This window comes from Gastrolobium bilobum, unplaced genomic scaffold (genome assembly GCF_033153095.1).
Source record: "Gastrolobium bilobum isolate Gb01-03AN ecotype WA unplaced genomic scaffold, APGP_CSIRO_Gbil_v1 utg7290, whole genome shotgun sequence".
Taxonomy (NCBI): Eukaryota; Viridiplantae; Streptophyta; class Magnoliopsida; order Fabales; family Fabaceae; genus Gastrolobium; species Gastrolobium bilobum.
The window spans coordinates 518,576-541,965 of record NW_026898915.1 but is presented as its reverse complement, the minus strand read 5'-3'; the positions used below and the strand labels follow the sequence as shown (position 1 = coordinate 541,965).

General features: G+C 34.2%; 2 protein-coding genes across 2 annotated transcripts; both read right to left on the bottom strand.

The window, feature by feature from the left end:
* Positions 1 to 1,217: 1,217 nt before the first annotated feature.
* Positions 1,218 to 10,526, bottom strand: LOC133285407 (rac-like GTP-binding protein ARAC8). The gene is made up of 8 exons (XM_061482615.1): positions 10,299 to 10,526; positions 9,920 to 10,007; positions 9,662 to 9,771; positions 9,517 to 9,580; positions 2,647 to 2,711; positions 2,500 to 2,565; positions 1,616 to 1,713; positions 1,218 to 1,498 (listed from the first exon to the last, which is right to left on the bottom strand). Exons 1-8 carry the CDS (start codon positions 10,401 to 10,403, stop codon positions 1,459 to 1,461), a joined length of 636 nt encoding a protein of 211 aa, XP_061338599.1. The 5' UTR covers positions 10,404 to 10,526; the 3' UTR covers positions 1,218 to 1,458.
* Positions 10,527 to 13,622: 3,096 nt separating this feature from the next.
* On the bottom strand, positions 13,623 to 22,165 carry LOC133285406 (respiratory burst oxidase homolog protein B-like). Its single transcript, XM_061482614.1, has 12 exons — positions 21,973 to 22,165; positions 21,581 to 21,740; positions 17,981 to 18,029; positions 17,661 to 17,774; positions 16,946 to 17,356; positions 15,983 to 16,369; positions 15,801 to 15,896; positions 15,022 to 15,137; positions 14,801 to 14,903; positions 14,582 to 14,658; positions 13,829 to 14,349; positions 13,623 to 13,732 (listed from the first exon to the last, which is right to left on the bottom strand). The coding sequence occupies exons 1-12, from the start codon at positions 22,148 to 22,150 to the stop codon at positions 13,623 to 13,625; spliced, it is 2,322 nt and encodes a 773-aa protein (XP_061338598.1). The 5' UTR covers positions 22,151 to 22,165.
* Between the last annotated feature and the right edge of the window lie 1,225 nt (positions 22,166 to 23,390).

The following is a 23,390-nucleotide window of genomic DNA, read 5'->3' as shown; positions in this document are numbered from 1 at the left end:
AACACTGCACTGTTATTTTTTATTTGGGGTAGGATATACTTATAACTAAAAAAATTTATCATCTTTATAACCAATTTAATCATTGTTGATTTTTGTCAATCTAACGATTATAATTTATTGAGAATTAATAATTAATTAATAAATGCGATCCAATAATTTTCAATAAATTATATTGTTAGATTGACGAAAATTTTATGTTAGTTGTAAATGTTGTAAATTTTTTTTTGTGATAAGTATATCCTTCGCTTTTTTTATTAATCTTCGGGTGCTTCGCTGTAAGATGTAGTTATGCCACTTAAAATTTAATTTTTTCTATTCTCTTAGTTCAAACCTCATTTGCTCTTTTTTTTTTTATATTAATTTGGACTTAATTAGATTGAGAGTGACTTAATCTTTTAGTGTATTCTCATTCAAGGAATAACTTATTATTAATTTCTCTGTTCAATTTTAAATTTAATTTTTTTAAAATTAATTATGCATATATTCTTAATAATTTTTATTTTTTAATTTATGATTTTAAAATCCTGCAATTAATTATGCATACTCTTGCAATTTTCAGTATCTATTTCTTTTAAATTATTTTTTTAATTTGTAGTTTTTAAATTTCATCTAAATTTCAAATACTTCACGAGATTCTTACGAGGGATATAATATATTTGGTAGTTCTTTTGAATTCTCTAACACATAGTAGTATTTATTTATTTTAAAATCTTTTAAATTATTATTATAAAAATTCATTTGATATAATATTAAAAAATAATTTGCTAATGAATACTCATGAGATACTGGTGATAGAAGTAAAAGTAAAATAATTATTACATTGTCAAGACTAAAAATATTTAAAACCATTGTTAAGTAATTAAACATATTTAATAAAATACATTAAATACTTTCTTTTTTTGGTAAAGTAAATATATTAAAATACTTAACTACTTGTTACAAAATGCTATTGTAAATTTCATGTCTCTCTCTAGCAACTATAATTCTGCATGAGCAATTGGGCATGTATGTCAGTTCCTCCAGCCACCTCCAATTGCTGCTTGGCCGAAATAAACAACCATTATCAAACTTATCTAAATGCATAAAAATATATTGATCACTAAAAAAAAATCGTTTTTTTAATCATATACATGGATGATATAAACAAATGTAAAAATTTCTTCACTCGTGATTCATCTATTTCTTGAAGATGACTTCAAATCGTGTATTATGTATGTCTTATCAACAGAAATAAAATAATAGCTAGCCAAGCATATTTAGCTTTTTACTGTCCTTTTCTTACAAGAAATCTGGTCCAAAAGTATAGTATTTCTTCAAGACATAAGCCTATCAAGAAATTAAAAAAAAAAAAAAAAAAAAGCCAAACGACCTCTAGCCAATTCAATAATTTCTACCGAATGATAACGGAGTTTTCACATTCGCAAGTTTGCCTTTGGATGAAAATACAGATGGCATATTTCATTTAAGACGTACAATATTCCTTCCACAGATGACATTTCTGCAATTTCATTGAGAAGGATTAAATTAAACAACATACAATCAATAATAAATCTGCAACAAAAAGCTCACCAAAACAAAGCTGTGAGATATTGTATAAAAATAAAAGTGTACTAACAGTAGACACCCTCGACGAGGTTTTTTCTTCTTCTCTTGTTGCTTTTGTGGGGGCTTGATGACCACCTTGATCGCAGCATCAAAAACTGTCTTGACATTCTGCAATTGCATTGAGAATAGGATCATTTTAAGCAGAGTTTTTTTTAGAAAAAACTGGGAAGTATTTATCTGTAAAAATTATAAACACTATCATCTGAAGCAAAACCGAGACATCATACATCATTTACCACCAAATATCATGTGGATACTGTACCATAAGCTTGGGTTTATAAAAGATATTTCAAATCCAAAGCAATAAGCCAATAATCATTAGGGTGAATCATAATCTTTTGTATATTCTCTCATGAGAACTTAACTTGCCAGAGCAAGTGAGGAACCCTGTCAAGACAATAATAGTATGGTCCCTGTGCATAACTGATTTAACTTTTTGCTCAACTTCCACACCCAACCATTTTTATACCAACAACCAGGCCTGTTCTCAGTAGGTTTAGTCAGCTACATGGATCCATTGGCGCAGTTGGACTATATCAAGAATCAAATTTTCGGTAAAACCATTAAACAAGATCTTCTATTATTATTATTATTCATCCTTAAGTTATCTTAGGTCTTCCACTACCCCTTTTAATTGGACTATCTTCGATTTGATCCATATTTTTCTCCCGAGCATATTTTCAAAATAAAATGTTCCCTTAGCCTAGCATTTCTCAGTGCAATAAGTACTATATCTGAAGCATGTTTTATTTAGTAATGCACTGGTGAACAATCTGGTAAAACGCTTCTGAAGTGGAGAATTTAGTTTTCATTAGAAGAGAATGTGAGACATTTGTCTTTATATTGTTTGAGACATTCAAGTGTTGTAAGAATACAACGGCAGTATAGTCATACCTGCTGAGTTTTTGAGCTGCACTCAATATAATAGGTAGCTCCAATCAGTTTACGCAATTCCTCACCCTGGTTATGAACAAAATGCAACAGCTTTAATAAACACTGCCTATTGAAATCTGTACACAACTAATAAAGTAAGTATTGTACTTGCTCAGAAGTCACAGGCACCAGACCAGGATGATCAGCCAAATAGTGTTTATCTTCTCGGAGATCTACACGAATATCATAAATACAGTATTACATGCAGAAGTCAGTAACAGGGCACATTGAACTAATTATTACAATACATGAAAGACGGGTGTCAAAAGAAATCTATACAATTGGTGGATTTACTATTTTAGCATTACTTTTACGTCTACAAATTTGTGATTGCAGCAAGGATCCAAGGCCACCGAACTTGATAAGGTTCATTTCAGGACAGACTTAAGTCTAAAATTGTAAAACTGTTTGATGGGCCTCTCAAGCCATATGTCCAAGTGTACAGTCGAAAGGCCCATAGGAGGAAGGGTATGGACACATCACAGTTAGTTACTGATGGGGACACATGGCAAGCGATGAATGGAGAGGAAGATATTGGAGAAATGGGAAAAGAGGTGAGGGCAGTATAAGTTGGTTACGGGAAAGGAGAGAAGGCATAAAAGATTATTGTCATTATGTGGGTTAGAGCACTGAGAAGGTATATGCCTCGGTTGCTGTAAGGGATAGGTGGGAGTGTAATCTTCTTTTATAATCGGCCAGTCCATTGTTAGGAAGTGGCCTTAATCTTTACTGCATTGTTAATTTGCTGTCATGAATCTGAGGGTTGACACAATGGTGTATGCCTCAGTCTGATTATAATAAAAGTTGTTATTCATCTTCTTCTTGTTATTTCTTTGCAATTATCCAAGTATCAGAATCAGGTACCAACATTTGGTATCAGAGCTCTTTTCTGGGAAACAAATAGTGAATGGTGTTGACAAGAAATATGGACCACCGAATGGAGACGTTGGAAGCTAGGGTAGGAGGAACGGAAGAAGGTGTTCGTCGGATTGAAACAAATCTGGCTGAAGTTATGAGAACCCTTCAGGACATAGCTCGAGCTGGGAGACCCGGAGGATCTAACAGTGATGGCAGTGGAAGCCAAGGAGGAAACAACGACAACAACGCGAGAATAGTGAGGAACGAAGAAAGAATGAAAAGGGTGGAGGTCCCTTACTTCTCAGGGGAGGATCCCTACGGTTGGATCTTTAGAGCTGAACGGTACTTCAGGGTCAATCGAATTCCACCAGAGGAACAGTTGGAGACGGCATCGATTTGCTTGGAGGGAGAAGCTTTGAGTTGGTTCCAGTGGTGGGAACCGCGAAACCCATTGGCGGAGTGGTTGATCTTCAGAACGGCAGTGTTACAACGTTTTCATGCATCTCCTTCTGGAAATCCATACGAAGCGTTGATGGAACTGAAGCAATTGGGGACGGTGGCTGAGTTCAGAAAACAGTTCGAAGTGTTGTCCGCTCCGTTAGGACAAGCGGATGAGGAATTAATGCAAGCAGCATTCCTGACTGGGTTGAGACCGGAAATTCGAGCCGAAATTCGCTTGCACTCACCTGGAGATATTGAGGAGATGATGATCTTGGCTCAACGGGTTGAAGAACGCGAAGCTGTGTTAGGAAGGGGAGATGGTGGAGTAGGCCGTACAGGGACTGGGCTTCATAATAGTCATATGGGGGGAAGTAGGCCCGCGTTGGGAAATAAGGGAGGTGGGAGTAGATGGCAACAAAATGGGCCTGTAACGTCGGCCCAAAGCCCTACATCCAACACACTTAATACCCAGGTGTCGTCAGCAGCCAGCCACACCCTCGCGAATCCTAATCGCGTTGGGGGGGCTACGAGTGAACCAGGTGGTACTCAACCACCAGGAGCGACAGCCAACGCGTCAGACGGCCGCCGGAGAAACAATTTTCGTCGACTTTCGCCGGAAGAGGAGGCTGATCATAGGCGTCGCAACCTATGTTTCCGTTGTGGAGGACCCTTTGGTCCTGGGCACGTGTGCCCTAACCCACAGTTGCGCGTGATGCTTGTGAGCGACGATGGGGGTGCCGACGGAGATGAAGATCCGATTCAGGAGACAGGGGGCGAGGACCAACTGGAGACCCTTCAACTCAGCATTCAAAGTGTGGTGGGTATCACCTCCAACCGTTCACTGAAGTTATGGGGGGAGATTCAGGGCCATAAGGTGATGGTGCTCGTGGATACCGGGGCATCTCACAACTTCATTGGGGAGCATGTGGTAGATACAGTGGGGATCCCATCCTTGCAATCAAGGTCTTTTCGGGTGGAGGTGGGAGATGGCCACCGAGTCCAAGGTATGGGAGTTTGTCAGGGAGTCACTCTAGTCTTGCCTAATGTGTCAATCATTCAAGACTTCTACATATTCTGTCTTAAGGGGGTGGATGTGGTGCTGGGATTTTCGTGGTTGGAAGGCCTGGGAGACATTCAAGCTAATTTTGGGAAATTATCCTTACGGATTCCATGGAAAGGGAGCATGGTGACCTTGCAAGGCGATCCTGAGTTATCTTATTGTCAGGTCTCTTACAAGAGCATGAATCGCGCATGGAAGAAGAGCACAGAGGGGTATTATATTGAACTGGGGTATTCAGCAATGGAGTTAACTGGTACTCCCGATGAGGATCCTCGGGTTGCAGAGCTTCTACTGCAATATGATGATGTTTTCCAACCCCCCTCAGAACTACCACCTTCTAGAGCATGTGATCACAAAATTCTACTGAAACAGGGGGCAGACACCCCTAATATTAGGCCATATCGTTACCCCTACTATCAGAAGGAAGAAATTGAAAAGTTTGTCAGAGAGATGTTAGTAGTGGGCATGATCAGACCCAGTTGCAGCCCGTATTCAAGTCCCTTAATCTTAGTGAAAAAAAAAGATGGGAGCTGGCGTTTCTGTGTGGACTACAGGGCCTTGAACAAGGTAACTATTCCTGATAAGTTTCCTTTACCTGTTATTGATGAATTGCTTGATGAGTTGCATGGGGCTGAGATTTTCTCCAAGTTAGATTTGAAATCAGGCTATAATCAGATTCGAATGAGGGTAGAAGACATTGAGAAGACCGCATTTCGTACGCATGAGGGCCATTATGAATATCTTGTAATGCCCTTTGGCTTAAGGAATGCCCCTTCTACATTTCAATCACTGATGAATACGGTCTTCAAGCCTTATCTGCGAAAATTCGTCTTGGTTTTTTTTGATGACATCCTGGTGTACAGCAACTCTTTAGACCAACATTGTGACCATTTGAAGATAGTGTTGGATGTCTTGAGACAAAATCATTTCGCTGCCAACAAAAAAAAATGCACCTTTGTGGAAAACGAACTCGAATACTTGGGTCATCTTATTTCCAAGGAGGGTGTCAAGGCCGACCACCATAAGTTGGAGGCTATGTCACAATGGCCTACTCCCACAAATGTGAAAGGTCTTCGTGGGTTTTTGGGATTAACGGGATATTACCGGAGGTTTGTGAGACAATATGGTCAGGTTGCACACCCATTGACTCAGCTGCTCAAAAAGGACAGCTTCGTATGGAGTGAGGAGGCTCAATTGTCCTTTGAAGCTCTCAAAGCGGAGATGTTGTTGTTCCCAACATTAGCACTGCCTAACTTTGATGAGACCTTCTTTGTGGAGACAGATGCATCAGGAGTGGGGATGGGGGCTGTATTAATGCAGGTAGGCCGCCCTATAGCATTTCTCAGTAAGGCTTTTTCTGACAAAGATAAAGTACTCTCGGTCTACGAACGGGAGTTAAAAGCTATCGTGTTTGCCGTCTACAAGTGGCGTCACTATTTGTTGGGGCGTCATTTTGTCATTACAACCGATCATAGGAGTCTCAAATATTTGACGGAGCAACGATTAATGGTCGAAGGACAGCAAAAGTGGGTGGCTAAATTGATGGGATATGATTTTGAAATACGTTACAAACCCGGAAAGGAAAATACAGCAGCGGACGCGCTTTCTCGTGTTATGGATTGCAAGGAGCTCACCATGGTCACCAGCCCTGACTTGCAAGGACTGTCTGAAGAGGTCCTTCATGATCCAGTGACAAAAAAAAATTTCACTGATGTCGTACAAAATGCTACTTCTCATCCGGGTTATCAAGTACTCAAAGGAAGTTTATGGTATAAAAACAGGTTAGTTCTCCCTCGATCCTCTCCTCATCTTGCTGCCATTCTCCAGGAGTTTCACTCCTCTCCTTGGGGTGGCCATTCGGGGGAATTGAGGACATTAAAGCGCGTGGCTGGTGTTTTTTTTTGGAAGGGAATGCGTCAGGATGTGGCCGCTTTTGTGCGAGCTTGTGCTATTTGTCAACAGCAAAAATATGATCATTTGAAGCCTGCTGGGTTGTTACAACCGTTGCCTATTCCTCAACAAGTGTGGGAGGAGTTGTCCATTGACTTTATTGGTGGCTTGCCAGTTTCCAAGGGGACGGATACCATATTGGTGGTGGTGGATAGGCTTTCCAAGTATGCCCACTTCATGACTCTTAAACACCCATATGATGCTCAGACCGTGGCTGCTGTGTTCTTGAGGGAAGTGATTCGGCTGCATGGAATTCCCAAGTCCATTGTGTCGGATCGTGACAGAATTTTCATGAGTAAGTTTTGGGGTGAACTCTTTAAACTAACGGGCACTAAATTAAAGTTTAGTTCAGCCTATCATCCCCAAACGGATGGCCAAACCGAGGTTGTCAATCGTACCTTGGAGACTTATTTGCGTTGCTTTGCTAGTGGACATCCCAAGGGGTGGGCTAAGTGGTTGTCTTGGGCTGAATTTTGGTTCAATACAACATATAACAGGTCTATTCAAATGACCCCATTTCGAGCGGTGTATGGTCGTGACCCGCCATCTCTTATTTCTTTTACACCTGGCAGCACAACCGTGGCAGCTGTGGATACATGGTTGTTGGCTAGGGATGCTATTTTGGTGGAACTAAAACAGAATTTGTGTCAAGCACAACAGCGAATGAAGCTGCAGGCTGACAAAGGGAGAAGGGAGGAGAATTATGTGGTTGGTGATACGGTTTTTGTAAAGATCCATCCTTATAAGTTGAGGTCTTTAGCTAGGAGAATTAATCAGAAATTAAGCCCAAGATTTTATGGACCATTTACAATTTTAGCAAAGATTGGACCCGTGGCTTACAGGTTGGAGCTCCCTTCATATTCAAAGGTCCATCCTGTCTTCCATGTCTCTCAATTAAAGAGAGCTATTCATCCTTCTTTGGTGGTACTACCCCTGCCTAGGTGCTTGTCTGCTGACTTAGAGTTACAGTTACAACCGGCTGCTGTTTTGAAAGCTCGTCGTCTCCTGGATGGTACGAGTGAAATATTGGTACAATGGGCAGAGTTGGATGATTGTGATGCTACATGGGAGCCATTAGAGGAGTTTCAAGCTGCATTTCCTTATTTTCACCTTGAGGACAAGGTGGATTTTGAAGAAGGGGGTATTGATGGGCCTCTCAAGCCATATGTCCAAGTGTACAGTCGAAAGGCCCATAGGAGGAAGGGTATGGACACATCACAGTTAGTTACTGATGGGGACACATGGCAAGCGATGAATGGAGAGGAAGATATTGGAGAAATGGGAAAAGAGGTGAGGGCAGTATAAGTTGGTTACGGGAAAGGAGAGAAGGCATAAAAGATTATTGTCATTATGTGGGTTAGAGCACTGAGAAGGTATATGCCTCGGTTGCTGTAAGGGATAGGTGGGAGTGTAATCTTCTTTTATAATCGGCCAGTCCATTGTTAGGAAGTGGCCTTAATCTTTACTGCATTGTTAATTTGCTGTCATGAATCTGAGGGTTGACACGATGGTGTATGCCTCAGTCTGATTATAATAAAAGTTGTTATTCATCTTCTTCTTGTTATTTCTTTGCAATTATCCAAGTATCAGAATCAGGTACCAACACTGTTGAAGGGACATGAGTGGCCAAAAGTCTTCCATGAGGAAATGTAGACTGTGAAATTTGTTCATAACCACAATATGAAGTTGTCTGAAATTATCAATTAGTCAATAACAAATTGAGGAGATAACCATATTTAACACATAATTGATTGTAATTATGTTGCCCTTTATTGCTATAGTCACTCTCTCTCTCTCTAAACTTTCTCTGAAGTCTTAATATAATGTATGGCAATGCTATATTCCATGGTCAAAATTCAGCATTAAGAAGCCCGACTAATATTGAGTCACTATTAAACCTTCTTGTAATATTGCTATTAGGCCTCTCCTCATGGTCTTGATTTACTTTTCTGTTTTTGGTTATAAAGCTTGAGACATCACTTTTATGAGCAATATACAATTTTCATATGAGATGATCTTGAAAGGGATTAAACTAAAAAGAAATAAGAGTATTCAAGCTATGCTATGAGTTAACCTTTAAAGACATTACAGCGTCAAACTAGTTCCTTACTGTAATAAAAGTACATACTATACAGCATCAATGGTATGAGACATCTTTGCATTAGAAGGTCATCCTGTCAAGCAATTGGCATTTATAGATGGATATATTTTCATTAATGGATCACAAACACATGATATGTAAAACAAAATTCATGTTGACTATACCAAAAACCTGCATGGACAAGTTTTGTGATAATTGAGTTTGTAAAGATTAAAATTTATAAACAGTTTCACTTTGTGCAGATTTTTACTGAATTATGTAGTTCAAGATATCTTGTAATTCTATGCGAAAGGGGCACATATGTTTCAGCATAACAAAATGACAGTCTAAAGAATCTAATCTATTATTTTCCAAAAAAAAAAAAGAAAAAAGAATCTAATCTATCTACATAGGCATATAGCTATGGTTCTAGCATCAAATTTATATAGACGGGTTCTACTTGAACAGGTCTCATTTGTACTGCATTTGGGTCATGCTTTATGAAGAATTTTGGCAAAAAAAGCTATAAACAGAAGATAAAATTGCACAGGGATGAGACAAATATTAAGGCCAGTGCTTGACTACTCACCCAATTTGGTCCCAACTAGTACCACTGGAACGCCAGGAGCAAAATGCTGGAGTTCAGGGATCCACTGAACAGTGTACACAATTAGAAAATAAAAGAGAAACCTGCAAGACATGTCAAAATACTAATACAGAGACAACAAACATACCTTCTTCAACACATTCTCGTAGCTTGCACCACTAACTAAAGAGAAAGCCAAGACAAAGACATCTGCTCCTCTGTAGCTCAAAGGCCTGAGCCTGTTGTAATCCTCTTGACCTAAGGAAGACATTGGAAGCAAATGGAACATAACAATGGATATCACAAAATTCCTTAAGGCTCATAAGAAATTAAATTGCAGACATTTTACCCCTCAATTAATATGATCACACACACCACAACAATTAACAAGTCTATGTAAGCATACCAGCTGTGTCCCAGAGGCCTAAATTGACAGTGAAGCCTTCAACGACCACATTTGCACTGAAATTATCAAACACCGTTGGAATATAGTCCTGATAAGATACCCAGCATATGGGAAAAGCAAAAATCAGAGTCCAAAACACAAGACAGAGAAAGATTCAACAGAAGCAAGGAAAGGAGGAACAACCCAGATGACAAAGTTTGGTTTTTCCAACCGGAATTACAGCGTTCCATCCTTCCCCAACCAAAAGAGACATTGATTTCATGAAATTTACTATGATCTTAGGACTAAAACTGAACCGTAGCTATTAAATATTATACAAATGACAACAAAAAGCCAAAGAATGAGAGAGATATATGAATGCAGCAAAACAAATTCATACAGTGGGGAATTTGTTGCTTGTATAGCAAATGAGCATGCAGGTTTTCCCTACAGCTCCGTCCCCAACGGTTACACACTTGATGAACCTTGAAGCAGTTGCAGCCATTGCTCCCAACACTACCACCACAAAAACAACAACAAGAAGAAGAAACTCTCAAAAAGGGTGTGTTTTGTTGAATTTGACAGGTTGAGAGAGTGAGTGAGTCTGTATTTGTGTGTAGCTTCACATGATTCTCATTCATTCACTCATGTTGGTGTAGCTTTTCTTTCTTGAAGTCCCTTTTATCAAAAAAAAAATAAAATTTCTTTTTAAGTTGCCTCATTTTTTCGGATTTTTTTATATATCTTTTTTGAGATATTTTAATTGATTTATCGCTTAGTCTGATTCATTCAGGGTGAGGTGTTGGAATTAAGATTTTAAACCCCTCTCAAATATGATACTGGAGAGAATTGAACACGTGCTCTACCCCACTTGCTCAATTAATTCCTTCTTCGGACTCGTCCAGTTTGAGTATTGTTGGAGGGTAGGGTCGGCTCTTCTAAGACCATTTTTTTTTATTTCCAGGACTTGAAATCTCTGATCAAGGGACACAAATTCCTTATCACTTGTGCCATTTGATTCATCTTTATGCTTTGTGAATTTAAATTAGATATTTTATTTAAATTAAAATTATGAAAATAATATAAATAAATATATATATATATATATATATATATATATATATATATATATATATGTTAATTTTAGTAGTTAAAATTAGATAATGGGTTGGCTACCCACTCTTACATAATGTGAATAGATTTATTTCAATTATTATTTTATTTTTATTTGGATGTGGGGGTGAAGTTAGTTAGGTGCATTTATATTTATAACTTAACACCATGGTGACCCTTGTGATAATGTGTGTGGGGTAGTCCATCATCAACATAGTGATTAATATTTACAAACTTATTTTATTCATGTTCTTAAGTTTAGATGGAACGGGTAAGGAAGGTTATTTCATTATAAATGGAGTGCATGTCACAAGTCGCTACTACAATTTATAGTAACAAATTTATATATTGCATATACGAGCTAGCAGCATAAATCTAAGTCTAAATTTTTAATGCGTTCTGATCCTTAACAGCTCAGTGAACAAATAAAAAAATTATATCTTTACATGAGTTTTTGCACTCTTGACACCTACAAGTGCTTGCTCAGGTCTAATTTTCAATGCTTTGATTCTTATTAGCTCACTGAACCAATCAAGGTCTACATCCTTGAGTTTTTGCACTCTTGGTGTCTTTATTGTCATTTTTTGGATTTAAGGTATATGATTATTGATAACTACAGTATTAAATTTTTCCTTATAATGTCAAGTTAACGACCTAACTTAATTAGCATTGGTTTAAGTTTTTAAGACTTTATTTTAATTACGTTCTATGAGTATAAATATTAATAAAATAACAATAAGAGGAAATTCTTAAAGTTAAAGATCATTTCTATTTTGTTATTGTGTTCCATGAAAAAAGAAAAAGCAAAAAGAATAGCTAAAGGGTTATGCGATTGTGCTGGCTTTATGAGGAGAAAAGGATAGGGGACTAGGCATTATTACAGACATTAACATGGTTGGTTGGATGTTTATGTAAACATTAAGCAACATGAATGATAAAAGGGGATCGCCCACCAAAGGATCAAGGGACACGCTATGAACACAAATAACTATTCATGCACACCATATTTGACCACAAAATAGTGGAAATAATTCACTATTTTTGTGTTTTATATTTCTCAACAATTTGTTGACTCATTATTGTTGTTTTTCCTTTTCCTTTATTCCAAACTTTGTTGATGCTTTCATTTAGGCAATTTAAGATGCTTATGCTTGAATGTTAATCTTTATAATAATTTGTTTCTGGTGTTCCCTACAGCAGCTTTTGGAGGATGAAATAAGCCTTTTTCCTTAAAACAATGCTTTGATGAAAAATGGATTATGAGAAGTGCTAAAGGGATAATAAAAGGTTTTTTTTTAAATAAAATAAAATAAAAACTATTGAATTGTATGTAGATTCATGTAGAAAATTTTAATGTAATTACATGCATATAAATTTAAAGAAAGATGAATACGATAATGTAATAAAATATTAATTTAAGTGCAAGGTGTGTACTTCTATCATTAACTTAGGATCTTAAAAGTTTAAATTTTAAGTGAAGCATTGTAAATAATTTTATGTGTAATATATAATTTGTTGGTGATTATATATCTTATAAATATCGTGTGCCAAAAGAGAATTAAGATATTTAAGAACCCAAATTCAAATTAAAGTCAAACAGGTCAATGGTATTTTTCTTACTTATTAAATATAATTAATTTTGTAGATAAATTTCTTAAATTTTATTATTTCATTATCAATATTTTCATCCTATTTTTTATTTTTATATTAATTATATTTAATATGAAATATAAGTTTTATTTATTTAAGATACAACTTCTACATAAAAATATTTGACATTAAGTTTAAGAGATAACAAAATGTAATTAAAACAATAGTAAATAATGATGCGGAGAAAACAATTCATGTAAGTGCAATTGAATTTGTTTTTAAAAAATAATATTATATTTTAAGAATTAAATACGAAGGCAACAAAGATAAGATAATATTATTTTTAAATATAAAGACTCTGAGAAAAAGAATTTGTTAGTATTAAAAAAATGTGTACCAGTTTTTCATTATTCCTAATGACATTAACCCTCCAAGTATATATTTGGGATATACTATACATAATCGCCCCAGTTCTAGGTAATTTCCCATTTTGTAGAAATGTCCTTTATTTTTTAAATATATTTAGTGTTGACTTAAATAAATTAAGAAGCTTGTTATATATTGCAATAATAATTTGATTCGTATTAAATGGTGGCAGATTAGTTGATGCATGAGAGCTGAGCAATGGAAAAGAATGGGCTTCGGTTTGATCTCCACATACTACTTTTGGAAGGGATTTAAATTCTTTATCCCTGGTCCGTCCCGTATTTCGGATTAGTCCTATAGCCGGTTCTAAAAGTTAAAGTTTGTGGAAATACTGTGGGAAGTCTACTCGGCTCAGAGTAAGTAGGATATAGTTCAAAATAATAATAATGTGATTTGCTTACATATATGAAAGCAAACAACATCACGACTTTATATTACATTAAAGTGACTACAAATTTTTGTTATGTGTATACAGTTCCATGTATCAAATGCAGATAGCTAGCTACATTCCTTTACAACAAAAAATGAAGCAACAATATATAACTATGTGTTAAACATGAAGAAAAACAAAGGAACTATATATATGAGAATAAATCTAAAAGTTTTCTTTGTGAAAATCAAACTTGGTGCTGGTTTTCCTGGAAAAGTCCAGAGAAAGCCTTCTTAGTTCCCTAGTCAATCCTTGCGTCCCACAGTAAAAAACACCTGAAATAGAAAAAGTACATTGAAAGTGTTAGCTAAGCAATATATCTCTAAAGTGTAAAATTCAGCAATCAAATAAAGAACAAAATCAATACTTACCAACTCTTTTCTCGGGGTGTTTGAGGGAAGTGTGTATAAATATTTCACGCCAATTGGGTCTAGCAAAGTATGTTCTGACACTTGTCCCTGAAACTATATCCACGTGATGTTTGGCATAGTGAAGTGACTGAAGCATTGTGATCAAAGCAGAACGAGCAACTCCTTCTTTATGCGCACTACTTGTGCAATAGTTATGAAGCTCAAACACTCTTTCCTTGTCATTCTCTGCTATCTCATTCATCACCCCTTTGAAGCACTCAAAAGAACCTTGCTCACGAGTAACCCAATGAAAATAGGCTCGCTTGGGAGCAAAAGTTTTTGTCTTCTTGTTTTTCATCACTCTGCTATCTGTTACACCTTCTTCTATGTCTCGTTGTTGCTTAATGTTGTTTAGCATGTCTCTTAGTATGCTAATCAAAGGGGTGGCGCCAATTCCTAGCCCCACGAGAAGGAGGACTTCGTAGTTTTTGTAGTCTTGTGCCGGAGCTCCATAAGGTCCATCAATCAAGAGCCTTGGCATCCTACAATTCATTTTAATTTCATTAGGTTCACAAAGAAGTCATTTTCTAAATAAAATCCTAATTGATTAGAAATTAAATTAAGAAAAGTAAGAATACCCGTTAAGAATTATTCCAACCCAAAAGTTTAAATCATTAGGTAAAGCCATATCAATAATTTTATATTATATTTACTAACACATCTTCCGCCCGAGAGTTTATTGGATAAAATGAAATTAAAGAGAGTTTAGCGTACCTTGGTTTATTGTTACATTGGAACATATCAGCTTTTAGAAGACCAATATTTTTGTCATCACTTGCTGGTTGACATGCCTGCATGAATCATGTTGAAGGAGTAATTAATAATCAAGCATTTATGTCATGAACAACATTTGAGAAATGTACAGCTTATAACATCTACGGATTCTCCAAATAAAAAAGAACATATATTGTTTCTCTTGTGCAAAATTCACACCTTGGAGAAAACAGCCTTCAGCTGTGATGTCCAATCACCCAAAGCCCGAATGTGAATGCTTAAGTAGTCATCTCCCGGAGCAGATGTAAAAGAAAAGGGATGCCTACAATAATACCAGTATACCACACCATTAAATTAACTTTGCTTGTGGTCACCCACATCGTACGAATACTAATAAAAGCAACGAGAACAGAAATTTTGAACTTAAATTAGATGCATACCATTCAAATGGGGAGACATCAGAACAGTTAACGTAAATACACTGGCCACTAGTGTACTTAAATCCTTGTGGTTTAGACAAATGCAATGCCAGTATATTCCCTGGGTACTCCGCAACCTGGATTTTTGGTTATAAATTGATTTAGTTATACATTTGAAGTTAGGGAAATCAGGGAGAATGACCAAACTAGTACAATTTTTTAATAAAATTACAATATGATGTAGTTTGAAAATTATCTAGCAGACTGACGGGTTCCTCTTTTCTTCTGCCGCAACAAAAAAAAAAAAAAAAAAAAAAAATCTTCTGCTATCAATTATAACTATGTATTCCGAAGAATACATAGTTATGATATGAAAATTATTGTTTTTTTTTTCATATCAGCCGATAACTTCTGAATAGAGAGAAAAAAAATTTTCTTTAATATTATAACTATATACTCTCTGGAATACATAATTATAATCGTCGGCATAAAAAATTTTTTTGCAGCAACATAAAAATTAGATTCTTCATAATTAAATCACTGTTTAACATGTGACCCCACAAACAAACTTGTATAATATATCATATCGATAAGGAGAAGGTTATATTAACAAATTTTTTTTCTTACAAACTACATTAAGTCTAATTGGTCATACACTCTTGATTGAAGTCAGACTAGTCAGACTTAATGTAGTTTGTAAGTTTATAAGAAAAAAGCTTGTCAATATAATTTCTGGATAATTTTTTTTTTTAAATTGTACTATTTTAATAAATGTGTCAGGGAAATTCTTGAAAATGTACCTTCAAAATTGTTACAGACTTGTAACTGGGCCTAAAAGCACGAAGTAGCCTTTCGTATGTGTATAGTATCATGGGAACAGCGAGATACATCCATGTCTGTGCCAGCAAATCAATAAGGTGATGAAAATTTCTAAGCAAAACGAAAAGGAAACGTGCATGTTTTGAGTGATGAGGTGGCATACCGTTTTCTCGTACCATTCCTTGATGAGGTATAAGTAGTATCCATGAATGACTAAAAGGGCATAGACTATGACGTAGAGGTGATGGGAGTACCAAAATGCGTTGAAACCAGTGAGCTTCTTGAGGGCTTTGGGGAGATTTAGCGTATTCCGACGACACCAAGGTTGAGCCAAAATGAAGGGTATAACCATAAGCACCACCATGAGCACCCCGGTCCAACCCTCGGTCCCTTTCACAAACAGCCAATAACTGTTGGGCTTTTTATCCCCAAAAAAGGGTTTCAGGTGGTCATATTCTGCGTCCGTGCAGTGTAATAACCTTGGGAAGTCACATACCGTATGTGAAATCGCATGCAACCCAACTCCAATAGCAATTCCAAAAGCTATCACCTAGATAAATAGAACAAGGCCCAAAATGTTTAAGTTAGTACCGCAATTTAATCCAACAACAAACAGTGAAACTATTAGTATAGGGATACACGGGAAAAAGAGAGATATTCTTACTACCAAAAATATCCACTACCAACCCATTACCTCTACAATTATCATTGGATCAAAGAGAGAAAATGCTAAAAAATTTTGAAAAAAAAAAATGTTGATCCAATGATGATTAGAAGGCAGTGAATTGGTAATAAATTTTTCTAATAGTGAGAATATCCTTACTCTATAAAAGGTCATATTTTAAGGAATAAATATTCTCGTGTTACTGGAGAACAGTGTCCCCTTCCTGCAGACACATTCCATTGGTGGGTCTTATGAATTTTTTTTCGGATTACTATTCTCTAGTATTAGGAGAATAGTATTACCCCATATTTTATGTTACTAATAAAATAGAACTTTTATATGCAAAATACATCAACCACTAATATGGATGCAAAATTTATTATTATTATTATTATTATTATTATTATTATTATTATATCGGTGTAAATATATAATTTATATTTTTTATTTTTGTATATGTACCTTGTGAAAGTTAATGTTGTCGTCAATGGGGATCACTACTCCTAGGTTGGTCCAGCTCCTGAGCCAAGTGATGGTGTTTCTACAAACAAGCAACAAGTTCAAGGCCATGTTGAACTTGAGGGTCTCAGCACTGCCCTTAGCTGTTGCGACACAATAGCCCATGACATGGAACACAGCGGAATGGTGCTTGAGCTGGAAGAATTTCCAAGTGAAAAGTGCTGCGCAAATGGAAAGCCATAGGGCTATGACCCAAAGACGTTTCCAATTGTCCTCAACTAAGTATGCCAACGCTCGGAAGCCTCCTTTGATGGGGTTGTGCTCTATGGTAGGGACTAGCTTCTGGTCCAGCACCGTGGTTAATTGGGTTGATTGTGCCTTTGCTTTCACAAGAAGCATTTCCAAGTTGTAAAGCTGCATGAGGCCACACATTTACCATAGGGATCATTTCATAATTCACAGTAATTTTTTCACTAAACTTTACTTAAATTTATAAAAAAAAAAATTATAAAAACAACTTGTATATTATGTCAATAAATCTATTTTGAAAAGTCATTTGGGTAACTACTTCTAATGTATAAAAAATGTATCTACATTAAGAAAATTAAACATATAAACACCACCATCAAACTACTTATGAGTGCCATTTTCTAAGTGATCCAATTTTATAATTTGTTTCGAATTTGTTTATATATAGAATATAAATTAAGTTAGAAACCTCAATGTATCCAAGGTTGCCCGGATCCAGCTCCTCCATGATAACGGTAGCATATTCCTCTGCACGTTCTTGTATTTTTGACAGCTTATTAACTGAAGCGCTTAAGGAGATAATCTGCAAAACGAATCATATATGTATATACAACATTAATGTTCAGAGTTCATATTTACCTCCACATGTCTCTTGTAAAATAACCAAACTAACATATTAGAAATTGGAATTTTGATTTGAAACCATTAGGCCTTTTCCCCCTTTTTATTTGATATTATATACTCTTACCTCTTTTTTTTTCTTTTTTTTTTTGATAAATGTACTCTTACCTCTTTTACTTCTTCTTTGGTTACTCGTCCATTGGCATTCTTGTGCACCCTGACATGAGTTAGGTTTATTAAATTAGGGAATAAGTAACATAAAGTGCATGTAGACCTGATCAAGATTCAATATTTTGGACATTTGGCTTATTCTTTCACTTAGATATGCAAATGTAATGTTCTTCAAATATAGCTGCTAATTCTATGCATGTATATTTTCCTTTAGCAAACCTGCAATTGATTCGTTAATTCATGCATATATCTGTTTTTTTTTATTTGTTGTTAACTACATTGATGAGGAATTGATTAAGTGGAGATTATATAAATGGAAGGATCAATGAACTCATTGCTTTAAGATTTGAGATTAAGATTTGGTGCTAAATAGTGGCGGACCCAGAAAATTATATGACGGGGGGCGAAAATTTATATTATTATTATGAAAAGGCAATGTCAAATTTGGTTGGATGATCACGCTAAAAATACAAAAATACCTATTAAGAAGAACCTAACAAAATTACAAAAAAAATTGCCAATTTTTTTGTTGAAATGTCAATTTTTTGCTTCCGGTAACCGTGGTGCAATGCATTCTCTATTTCAATGAGGAATTAGCCTTAAGACCTTATATTTTGTTTGTAAGATCAATTTTTTATTGTTTATCTTCATGCCTTCTGATGTTATAATTGCACTTTCTTTGATTTTTTCAGAAACTTATTTTATCACATAGCTGTTATTTAGCAGAAGAATTAAATTAATTAATGTGTTATTTATTTTTAGCATTTGGTCCCAACTAATAATTGATAACTATTATTGACCTTTTTTCTTTGTCATCAAAGTCAAAACTAAAATACTCTTCTCCTGAGTTCTGATATGACAATCTGTATAAATTTTTAATGATTATAAAAAGAAAATTAGATAATCAATCAATATAAAATCAAATTCTAGACAAATTTGACAAGTTGAGTGATATGCATTATTAACTGAACTCTTTTTTGTATAAAATGAAAAAACCAGCTTTCCTCATTAACTGGGAAGGGTAGCATACCAAGAACAAAACCTGCTATATATGTTGGCAGGTTGAATCTGGTAAATAATAGTTATCACTAATTGGATGCAATGAATGGGTGGAACACTTTTCTTATGAATAGCATTGCTTGTCTTTCACTTTTTAAAAGTGCTTTCAAAATTTTGTGTTTTCATACCATATTGCATATCATATAGTAGAATATATTTTCATATTTAAGAGAGGAGGAATAAAGTAGAATCGTAAGACTTATTATGGTGGACTATTACTTAATCATGAGCTCCTCTAACTCTATAATTATAAATAGATGTTTGCAAATTTTTTCCTTCATTAAATTTTTTATTATTTTAATAAATAAGGAATATATAAATATATATATATATATATATAAATATTTAAAAATATAAATAAATTATAAATATAATCTAATAATGAAATATATTTCACACATATAATTTTATAGAATATATGTTTTAACGATTCAATAATAATTATTTTCTATTTATTTTAATTATTATTTTGAACTATTTTAAGTGAAAAATTACGTTCTCTATTGATAATTATGTTTTATTCATTCTTATGTGAATTTGCAATAAAATTAACTATCCAGATAAAATATACATAAATCCAATACTTAAAAATGCGCTTTTATCAAAATTTAAATAATAATAAAGATATAAAATATATCAAAATATGGATCTATATTCTCGGAATATTCCAAATTTGAATCAATGGTCTAAAATGTTAAAAAAATATTATTTGCCTAATAATTAATGATTAATATTATGGGTAGAAATAAATTTTATAGAAATGAATTATCTCATATTTAATTTTAACATGATCACATGTCATGTGATGAATCTCAACTATTCAATAACAAATCGATGTTGACAATTTTATTGACAAAATTTATAAAACGAAAAAGAAGAAATATTCAAATTAATTGTTGATTTGTGTAGAGATCCATATAAACTGGTCATGTTAAAATTAAACATGATAGAATTCATTCCTGATTTCTTTTAAACAAAATAACTAATAATAAACTCTTGACATTTGTTTTTAAGGCTTTATAAATAGGTAATTAATTTTTTAAATTTTATAATCTAATTAAATTTTAAATATTTTCATATAATTTAAAAAAATTAGTATGATATTAAATTTCTAATTATTTAATAATATAATTAAGTCTTCAATTAAATATTTACTAATTATAAAATTATAACTAAGTTTTTAAAATATATAACAGCAACACAGAATAACTTTTATGGTTATCAACATCCTTTTATACTTTTAAAAATATTTAAAGGTATAAAATTATAGTAAAAAAATTAAGTTATGAAAAATTATTTAAAATTTTAGCATTACTTGATTTGTTACTATAGAAAAGTTGACTGTTATACAAAGTTTTTCTTAACTAATTTTTATTGAAAATATCAAATTATTAAATTTGTTCACCTATATACTGAAAATTTTATTAAATAATAAAAATATTCACTATAAGTATTACTTAATAAGCGATTATCATTATTCTAAATTATAACAAGAAGTGAATACTTTAATGATTTTAATATAGAACCAATTTTTCAAGGATTATTGAAAAAATAATTAATACTTTGCTTACATTTTCATTTATATTTTTGTGTGCAAATATTATTTCATTAAAAATATTTATTTTTAAAAGTTATATATTTTGTATAGAATATTTTACGAAAATGTTAAATATTTATTTGTTAAAATAAATTTGAATTACATTCCGGTAAAAAAATTGAAATTATAATTTTTGATGTTCTGTGAGCTAGTCTTAGCCCATATGACTTTTGGTCCGCACGAGCCTTTATTATTATAAGTCATATTTGGCCCTAACTTGTATAGGATATAACCTAATTTGGAGATGTGGTTTAGATATTTGGTTATGTTTGTCAAGCTTATGTTATGGAGTCAAAGTGTTGATTTTTGTTTGGTATAACTAAACCCATGTTTTGGAGGCAAGAGTTGACTCTTGGTTGATCATCTCATTAATAATCAAAGAGGCTTGTGCTTGAGGGGGTCATGCTAATTCAAGTGTGAGGGATAATGTCCTCCGTTAGTTAAGAATAAAATAAGCGTGGACCATATAAATGAAATATCTTATGAACTCATTACCTTTAGATTTTGGTGCAATTAGAGGGGATCCATTTAAGAGAAACTACTATCCATGGGTTAAAAAATTACCACAATAATATGTTCCATACAACATCTTAATTCAAAATCTTAAATCAATGAGTTCATGAATCATTCCATTTTATGATTCTCTCTTATAGTTTATTCCTAGCTAGACTAAATATTAGTTGCTTACTGATCATCTATGACTCAAAATAGTAATCAAATCAATTCCAAAGGTTGATATTGCCTTTCACTAAAATTTGGTTCTTTCTATAGTACTTTCGGGTCTAGACCCTCATTAAATTCTCTACCCAAAATATGATGCAAAATTGGACATAAAACACTTAGCAATGACTTTGAGTGTCGGGTGAAGGTATTAGAGTGACTGATGAAAACGGACAACTTTAGAAAATAAATAAATAAAATAAGATGAAATGAAGTCTTACATGTCCAAAAAAGTTTGAAGTCTCGAATCAAAGCTCTGACATGTAATTTGCTCCCAAAATTCACGCAACTCGTCCTTGGTTATGGAAATTGATGTTATGCCTCGACGACGAGCTAATGCATCAAATAACTCACTGGCAAACTCCTCGGACTCATGCATTCCTGGTTGTCATTAATTTCCAAACCAAAATTCATCAACAACATTAGTTTCAATAAGTAAAAGAATCAATTTAACTCAAAAACTTAAAACTGTTAACTGATATATATGACTTTAATGATTTTATATTATTATATCTCTAACACAATAAGACTTTCTTAATCACTAAAGTAGAACTAGCGGGGTGTAAACCATTCCTAATGCAAATGCAAAGTAACGATGAATACATATACATACCTATGCACTGGCTAAAGCGAGTTTTGGGCAATTTTCCATCAACCGACAACTCATCAAAGCGCTTCTCAACCAGGGACCAACTTTCATCAGTTCCAACCTTTTTGGTCATGCATTTGGAATCTCTTAGGGCACAAGTAGCACCAGATTTGCTTCTATCTTCCCTGTTGAAATTCTTCATGCACTTAAGTTCCTCCGAAACCTGTCTCAGCCGAGCCAACAAGGATGCCGGCGGCTTCTGAAGTTGGTTGGCCGGAAGTGTCTCCGACCACGACTCTTGTTGGTTTTCTTGAATCTCCATTGCTAGCTAGCTACTTATTGCTATTAATCTTTTGATCAGTTCCAACCTTTATTAATGCTCGGTATAATAAATTTTTTTATGGTTTTAAATGAAAAGAAAATCAGCCCAAAATAATAATAATAATAATAAAAATAAAAATATGTTCTTGTCATCACCGTTTCAATATTGGATAAAAAAAATATTGATTACTACTAATTAAAAGGTTAAAATTGTATGTAATAAACAAAAGCATATTTAATGAAAATGTGAGGTGCCACTATCACTATGACATGCCAAGCTAGAGCCATGGAGAATTATGCTATGACATAAGCTGTTTGCAATGCAGCTATGATAAACATGTTCTCTAAAACATGAAATTAATTAAATATAGTAATAAGGCTTACCTGTTGTGCAAGACCAAGTAAAAGGTGCTTAATGACAGTCGTTGATCATTTTAACTGCAATATCAACGGTCATTTTTTCATTTAGCATCCATGCTTCACAACTTTTCAGGTGTATGGAAAATGTTTCCACTATATATACATGGGTGATGTTTGGTTTTATTTCACAAGAATTGTCTCCAAGGGGTAGGGAGGGCTAGATGCTATGCTGAGAAGTTGGAGAATGGGGAAGTGTTTATATGTATATATATACAAACAAGAGAGAGAGTAATTAAAAAATGGGGGAGATGAATTAGGGGGTGCATGTGGATATTGTTTTGGGATTTGAATTTTCTTGTATTACTTATTATTTATTAAATCATCATAATAATTTTTTTTTAAAGACTCAAAAAAATGAATTAGGTAGAGTTTATTAATTTTATTTTTATATATGTTTTTAATAATATGACATTGTCATATTACTCATATGGGTTTTATAAGAGTTATGTCGTAGGAAAAGTGATTGTGTAATGTTATAGAGATTCGTTTTGTGTGTTGTAATTTTCTTGTTTTCTTTTTTCTTCAAAAAGTATGAGCCCCACAAAATGTTGTGTGTGTAGAAAAGTTTGTTGTGTCATGTTAAAGTACAAACGCAAGGAAAGGAGAGTAATTTGGACTAGAAGGCTTCGGGTTGCGTTCAAAAGACAATATACGGAAGAAATCTACATTATTTTTTACATGGAGAAGCGGCCAAGAAGTTG